At 50.9% G+C, this 8,153-nt stretch overlaps 1 protein-coding gene across 2 annotated transcripts in view; it reads left to right on the forward strand.

Moving 5' to 3' along the window:
* Nucleotides 1-7,932, forward strand: part of Ptpn11 (protein tyrosine phosphatase non-receptor type 11) — a 60,874-nt gene extending 52,942 nt beyond the window's left edge. For both annotated transcript variants that reach the window (XM_052167520.1, XM_052167521.1), the window contains exons 14-16: nt 1,304-1,416; nt 3,731-3,823; nt 4,300-7,932. In XM_052167520.1, the coding sequence (XP_052023480.1) occupies nt 1,304-1,416; nt 3,731-3,800 (183 nt within the window). In that variant the 3' untranslated portion in view covers nt 3,801-3,823; nt 4,300-7,932. The remainder of the gene's footprint in view (nt 1-1,303; nt 1,417-3,730; nt 3,824-4,299) is intronic.
* Nucleotides 7,933-8,153: the final 221 nt, after the last annotated feature.

Below are 8,153 nucleotides of genomic sequence, written 5' to 3' on the forward strand. Positions count from 1 at the left end.
GGGACTTGAACTCCTGTCCTCTGCAAGAGCAACATAAGCTCTTGCCTGCTATTTTCTCTCTGCTCAGGGACGAGGTTAGGTTCCTGTTCCTCCTGACCTCTCCTGCCGGGTGCTGTGATCATGGTGGACACAGCTCCCTCTCCTTGCTGCTCAGTCTCCCAGAGTGGAAGGTACCAGAGTAAAGAGAGAGGGGCCCTGGAAGCCACACCTTGATTGGCTTTGTTGCCTTTGCTCTGGGAGCGCATCCGTTGTTCGTATTCAGTGGTCATTGGCTCCTTACACAGCCCCGTCCCTAAGCATCCGAGGGCTTAGACAAAAAGCCTGTAGGTTCTCTCGTCCTTGTATAAAGGGCTTGGCTTTGTAGAGAGAACCTACTTACCCCTCCTGTAGTCTTCATGTAGCCCAGAAAGGCCTCGAACATAGGGAAAGTGTGCACATGCTCAATACAAATGCATTGTTATGAATATTCATAACAAGGGAGAGCTGACTCTACAGGTCTATCTTTCTTCTGCTCTCTACCTGTATATGGCATGCGTGAGCCTTTATACACCTCTCCTCTCACACATGCAAACGCATGGTGAGACCAGATTACATTCCTGTAGGTTTGCTCTGGTGGTTTCCTTGCCCCACCATTTCATTTTAGAATGCTGTGGCCTTTTCTGATGTCTATACACGAGGTAGGTTGTAGGGTTGGGGGGGTATCTCAGTGGCTGAACACATGCCCAGAATTGTGCAAGGACTCTGGGTGCCACTGCCAATACTGCAAGATAAGTAAAGTGCATTATTGTTGCCTTCCGTCCCTGCACACTGTGATTAGAGCTCTGTGCAGAAGCAGGAGTAGGGCCTCTAGCCTGTGTCAGCAGGCACTTCCTGCATTCCTACAGTTCTGGGGGGCTCTGAGGGATGTGGTTGCGGCACATTCCTCCTACAGGTGCTGGGCTGTGAGCTCCTTACCACTTGGTCAACATGTTAGAGTCTGGTCTGTGGGCTGGAGAGACAGCTCAGCGGTTAAGAGCACTGACTGCTCCTTCAGAGGTCCTGAGTTCAATTCCCAACAACCACATGGTGACTCACAGCCATCTGTAATGGGATCTGATGCCCTCTTCTGCTGTGTCTGAAATCAGCTTCAGTGTACTTATATATATAAAATAAATAAATCTTATTTTTTTTTTAAAAAAGAGTCTGGCCTGTCCATCTGTCTCTTTTTTTTTTTCCCTTTGATAAAATAGCTTTTTATTTCTTTATTCTTCTAAAAATCAAATCTATAGTCTGCCTTACTTGTATTTTTTCCCCTAACTTTCAGAAAAGCAAAAGGAAAGGACATGAATATACCAATATTAAGTATTCCCTGGTGGACCAGACAAGTGGCGATCAGAGTCCCCTGCCACCTTGTACCCCAACGCCACCCTGTGCAGAGTAAGTACTGATGCGGCAGCACGGCTCTGGCTGCAGCTTGACTGCAGTTGCTTGCAGTGTCCGTCCGGCTTGCTTGCTGCCCACTGATAGTGCATGGGTGGTTGGGGACAGGGGCTCTCTAGGGACTGTGAACGATGGCTTGTGGTTGCAAGGCCCTAACCAGGAGGCACGTGCTGGGCTCTCCAGGATCCTGTGGGGCCCTGAGGATGTTAGGTAGGGTTCTCTGGGGAAAGTCCACAATTTTCCTTTTGCAGGGATCGTTATTTCAGTGGAAAGCACTGTCCCTTATAGCACACTGCGACTCTTAAGGATAAGTACATTCTCTATTCACGTGTGGGTGTCACTATGATCTGCCAATCTTCCTGCCAGTCGGCGTTTTCAAACCAAGGGTCAGAAGGTCAGAGCCTACAGGCCTAGATTTGCTTTTTTAAAGGAGTTCTTATTTAAAACAAACATAACCCAACCTCCCTCTCCCCAAAAACCCAACAAGCCAACAGTTGCACAGGGGCAGCTATCCCAATAGGAGATGGCGGGCAGCTACAAATGGGCATGCTTCAGAAGAAGCTGTCGGTGGCTAGGGACACGCTGGAGACGATCATTCTCCTTGGTGGCCAGCAAACACAAAGGGAACGCCCAAAAGTTCTTTTCTACACACCAAGCAATGCCAGAAGGGGTGTCCAGTGGTGGTGAGGACAGTGTGTAAGAACGGCTGTCTCATAGCGGTGGTTCGAGCACATTGGTTCTGCTCCACAGGACAGCTTGCCCCAAAGTGCAGCCAGAGTCTTAAGAGCACACTAACTTCTGACCTTGAAACTGGAGAATGCCTCTTACAGAATCGTTCAGATCTCAGGGAAGACCTTGTTCTAGAGGCATTCAGCATGATGCCGTCTTAACGGTTTGTACATCTGTGACGGGAAACTGACATTTGCAGCATGTGAGTTGAACTAGAGACTCACTTAGAAGGAGAAAGGACCCAGGCCCTGTTAGTCAGACTCCAGGTAGGACTGAATTTAAGACAAAAGAAGGAAAGTAGTCCCTGGTGCTTACTGTCCTCACTGATGGCAACCCTGGGAGGGAGGGGTCACTCGTGCAGCGGCTTGGGGGGCTCAGGTGGGAGAGCATGTAGCCAGCAGTGCCTCTGTGTCTGTGAGATAGTCTGCTAACGACTCAGCAAGCCAAGGTGTCTTTAGGCCATTCTGGGGTAAAGCACCCCAGTCCTCTGAGCTGGCCCTCTGTAGCCTGCACTGAAGACTCCCGGGAGATGCAGGACTCCAGTAGAAACCACATTCATATTCCAGGAGACCCGGGTCCCTACGTGACAGTTTCCAGGGCTGTTTAGCCAGGTTAGGATTGAAGTCTGCTGTGTCCTCTTTCCCTCATTCTGCTCCTCCTGTCACCCTAATGCTTGATGTCCACAAGGCTTACATGTCTCACACCATAGCCCCGCTACCCCTCATGCACCCGGGAAAGGACAGTCCCAAGGCGTAGCACACAGGGACTATCCAGCCAGTAGAGTCATCGCACATTGGTTCTTTCTAGAAGGGCTTTGCCAGCTCCTGGTTTAAAGTAAAACACACAGGACAGTATTTGTTAGCCAGTCACGGGGCTGGCAGCTGTGCTGTCTGTAGCCCCAGGTTGCTCTCCGCCATAACATTTACCTTGCCTTTCCCCTGGAATCCCACTTGTTTGCTTCTGCTGTGGGCTTTTAAAGCCCCACTGACTTTAATATTGGCTCTACTACCCAGCTCTGAGAGCAGACAGAGGCCCGTGTTTACATTCTTTTTCTGTTAAACACAGAAATGAAATCATGTGGCAGGGGTGTTCTCTTCTGAGTCACCTTCCACCTCCTGCTATCCTCTGCCCCAGCATGGTGACTGGAGGCACTGGTATCTTAAATCGTTAGCTGCAGTGACTTGCTGGGGAGCCAGCCTCCTGCGAAGCTCATCATGACTGACAGGCAGCTCTGCCACACACAGCCGGCTGAGGTGGGAGGCTAGGCCCTCGGATGCTTTAGCTCTTCATCCAAGCCTCTAAGGGTGACTGGAGCCCTCACTTATTGTGATGCCTCTGCGGAAATGGCCACTGTTCCTGTCTGTGCACATGACCCAACTCCTTCACTGCCCTCAGAGTTGCTTTCCCTCTGGAATTCACATTCCAGAAGACGTAGGACTCAAGGCCCCTGCTGCTTTCTGCTTCATAATGCTATGTGTGTGATGTCTGTTTCGAGAGTCAGCTCCTGAGGGAGAAGGGGTTGGTCCTAGCATAGCTGGACATGGCAGTTCAGCTAGGTGTCTTCCTTCTTCTCTGTCTGCAGAATGAGGGAGGACAGCGCTCGAGTCTACGAGAATGTGGGCCTCATGCAGCAGCAGAGGAGTTTCAGATGAGCCCCACGGGCGGCAGCACACAGGTATTTGATGCCGGTGATTTGTGCATGCCAGAGCAAGATGTGCTGTGACTGAGTTGTGCAAACCAGGCCCTTTTTCTTTGCCTTGCCCCTCTCCAGCCTGGGTTTGGTGTATGGTTCATTGAGCATTAAGTCAGATCAGTTAACTGCATGGGCATGGGGCTGGCCCAGCTCACAGGGATGCAGTGGCCTTGGGTTGGTACATGTCTCGGCATCAACAGTAGGGATGCCTCTGAGGGTGTGGGGTCCCAGGCTCCCCTGAGTCCTGTGAGGTCCCTGGCTTATGTGGTAAGTTAGAAACACGTGTGGTATCACAGGCTGAAATTTCTGTCAGTGACGATGTAGCTCACTGGAAAGCATTTTATTCAGTGTGTGTGTGTATGTGTGTGTGTGTGTGTGTGTGTCGCGCGCGCGCGTTTAAAGCTTCCTATGCTTTTAGATCTGTGCTCCCTAAAAGTGGTAACTTCTTTCTTTCTCAGATGCGAACTTCACCCCTTCCCTAAAGTGTCAAGAATAGACGAAAGTTTCCAGGACCTGTGTGTTCAGAAGCTCGCCAGGGCTGACTGACCGCCTTTTGAGAAGCCAAGTTTGGAACCATTCTGACAGCACGTGCCTAATTGGGCCTCCTTTCCTCAGCTAAGGAGAAACCGCTCTGCGTTCTCGACAATGCTATTTTCGTAGAATTGGTTTTGAATTGTGGAAGCAGCTAAATTGTGCTCTGTATTTTCTACATTATGGGACTCAAATTCTAGTTATGGGCAGGATTTTGTTTGTTTCTTTTTATGACTTTATCAGACCTGATTTTTTTTTTCTTTCTCTCTCTTTGGGGAATCATGGGCCCCTTGTAAGAAGAAAGGATTTAGGGAAGTTCAGGCACAGCCTCCCCGAAAAGCCAGCAGTCTGTAAACCACTGGTTGTCTTGCTGCCCTGCCCAGGCTCCCAGTGCCCTGACTGGTGGCTGCTTAAAGTCCCGGATCATCAGAGAGCCTCACTGTGTAGATCCAGGGACCAGGAGGCCAGGCTGTTGGGTCGCACCTGGTGAGGCCTCTGGGTGTGCCACACTGGTGGGACAGCACCAAGCTGGGGCTCACTTTTGTGGCATGAGTCCCCAGTGCCCTCAAGACCCAGATGCCCCTTAGTGTCTCACCCGTCAACACCACGGCACTGGGGATTCTTTGTGCCCCTTGCAGATGCATGTTGGAGCACATTCAAAAGACTGACCCAGTCAAGGCCGTTCACTTTTGGTGGCTTCTTTTCTTTAGTGAAACGATCATTCAGCCATTGTAAGAGAGGGTCAAGGGATAGAAAGTCATGGCTAAAAGCCCTGGGAATTGGCATGTAAAAAGTCTCTCTTCTGAAGATGACTCCTTGGCTTCAGGTGTGGACAGAGAAGCTGTTCTGGGAAAGTGACCATGTTGTCTTTGTTCTGGAGTATTAGTAAGATCCCTGAGTGAGTGGCTCCTCACTTGGTCCTGACCGCCCCACCCCCATTCTTCAGTACAGCAGGTACTGTTCTGTGGGGGTCACTTGGGAAGTTGGCATTATGGTCAGGATGCTGGACTTCTGTTTCAATGTGTTTTCCTGGTGTCTTCTCCTGGGTGTCTGTGTAGCCTTACCAGCAGGGTGTCTGGGCCCTTACGTGTCTCCCAAGGTAAAAAGGCAGAAGTGGCCAGGCCTTCTTCAGACTCAGGCCTGGAGTGACGACGACTTCTTCTGTGGCTGCCCTGAGAGAATCAGGCTCAGCCCCAGGTATGAAGTGGAGGTCCCATGTTCTGGGGCCACAGTTATCAGACAGCCCCAGCCTGTGGCATAGAAGCAAGCCGTCGTGGTTAGCAAGAGCCCGGGCTGCTTGTAGCAGCTGGTGTAACTGTAAGCTGGTGTAAACTGAGATGTACAGCAGGCCGCCTAGAAGCCTCCGAGCCCATTTTTCTGCCTCCACGCTACACTTGTGCTGCAGCATGCACCTGCAGCCCTGTGTGGGAGGGTGGTGGGTTCATGGGAGCGCATTCCTGAGGCACCGCAGGTGGGGGAAGGTGATACTTCCTGGGCCTTGGCTGAGTGAATAGCTGCAGTCCTGGCCAGGCCTCCTGTCAGTTTCAGTCAGCCGCTTCGGCCCTAACCAAACAGCAGGATTTGCTAATGTTCTGCCGTAAGTGCCTTCTCCAGAGACGTCCCTCTGTCCAGTGTTGATCCTTGAGTGCGTGTTCCAGCGAGAGCTTCCAGATGCGGTGCTCATGGTCGAGCAATGGCACAGTCTCCACTTGATTCTCCTTGCTTCAGTTCCTGAAAGGAAAGACTGCACCTGCCCTGCCGCTGCCCCGTCTGGGCCTCCTGCTCCCTGGCAGCCTGAGGTAGTTAGAGCACAAGGGCTGCCATTTTCTTTGAGCATGAGCATCAATCCGTGCTCCTTCTCCACTGAACTCAGCTGCTTCAGAGCACAGCGTGGCCTGGCGGGAATGTGGAGACCGCTGCCTCCTCGGCGAGCCTGGAATGAGATGAGTTCAGTGTTCACAGCCGGGATCCCAGGTCCTACTCTTTATAGCACATCGTCACAATGAACTATGTTGAGTTGGTGGGAATGTCTAGACTCTGGACTTAGAGGGCAAAGTTTCTCACCAGCACACAGAGGTTAACTGAGCGGCTGATCTATTGAGCTAACATTTCTACCTGCAGCTTAAGATCCTGGAGCAGAGAGACCTGCCCTTGGCCCCTGTGTTCAGTACAGCAAGTGTTTTCCTTCGGATTCCCCCCTAGAAGCCAGCCAGCTGTCATTCCAATAGGGAAACAGGAGTCCCTAGGTCTCCCGGATCTGTCAGTGTTGTGGAAGGTAGGTGCAGGGTCTCAGGAGAGGGCACTTTGTGTGCGGTGCAGTGTGGTGCGATGCAGTGCAGTGTCTAGGAAGATGAGGTATTGGAGGTGTGGATTTGAAACAGTGGGAATGAGAGTTGCACAGGTGGATCATGAGCAGGTCAGAGGCACAGGGCCAGCATTGAACAGGCTGCATGTGACACACATGCAGCTCCCCTCCCTGCTGAGCCTTTAAATTAGAAGCATAGGATTTTCTATTTGGGGAGGGTGGGGTGGGTCATTGTCTAGCACATGGTATTGGTTTCTAGAAAGCTATACATGAGAGTCGTAGTGCTTGTCACATGGGTGTGCAGCCTTCCTAATGCCCCAGGTCGCCTCTGTCATTGCAGTTGGTGCCTTCCTAATGGAAAACTGGGTTAGGAAGCGGTGCCACCAGCAGCCCGGAGATGCTCAGCATTGTTTCTAAGGCTTTTCTGGGAGTTCAAGAACATAAGACTTGTTTCCCCGGGACAGGACTGAGGCAGGTGCGCTAGGAGGGAAGCACAGGCAGAAGTGTGGGCTCCGCTCCTGTTGACCGTCGGGTCCTTTTACATTGTGCTGGTCTCAGATGCCTGTCAGAGTCTGTGCTAGCCTGTTTTGTTGAGTCCTTCCCCCTCTTAGAGGAGACCCCGAGTAGAGCTCACTGCGTCTCCCGTCACTAGCAGCCGCTGCCCTTGCGGGTGCTGGGGACACAGGTGAAGCAGAGAGCAGTTCCTGTTGGTGCTGTGGAACCTGGCTGTGCATCAAAGTAGTCTTCACAACTCCTCCTCCTAAACCTCAATCATGGGATTAATAATATGCCTGTTTATTTATGACCTAATTGTGACTCTAATTAATAAAAGCTCATGGGAAAGGCCATCCAAGAAGCTGATGACCATACTCACATTTGACTTTCCCACATCATATGAAGCATCAGGCAGAGTATTAAAGAAATATAATATTTTACTGATAAACCTGTCCTTTAAAAGGAACGTGTTTTTGGGTGTCATCATTTTGGTGTGAATCATGTAAGTGTTGGCTGTTTGCTGTTTATTACACTTTAGTGTCAGGAGACGCACTCAGCTGGCTTTCTGCCCACGCATATCGTGTAGTCTGTGGATCTTTAAGCGATATTAACAGAATAGTTTGTGTAGAGAAACCTCAAGTTGTTGCCTCCCCAGCTGCGCCGTGAGTGTACCTGCATATACTCCGGGTATCATCAGAGGCCATGGATTTGTGAGCTGTCTGGAACTAAAAATTAGAATAAACCCATCCATTTTCTTGTATTACGGTATTTGTCATTTGCTCTGTTGTCATGTCTGGGGAAGACAGGAGTGGTGGGAAGACGTGTGGCAGTGGCTCGGGTGACCTGTTATCCCAGGAGTGCCTTGGGTTCTGCTCAGAAGAGCACTGCTGCAGAACAGTACTGCAACCAGTGGCTTCTAAGGACAGGCAGGAACTCTGGCAGCAGGGACTTGGAAGGGAATAAAGACCCAAACTGGTCACT

This window comes from Apodemus sylvaticus, chromosome 22 (assembly GCF_947179515.1).
Source record: "Apodemus sylvaticus chromosome 22, mApoSyl1.1, whole genome shotgun sequence".
Classification (NCBI taxonomy): domain Eukaryota; kingdom Metazoa; phylum Chordata; class Mammalia; order Rodentia; family Muridae; genus Apodemus; species Apodemus sylvaticus.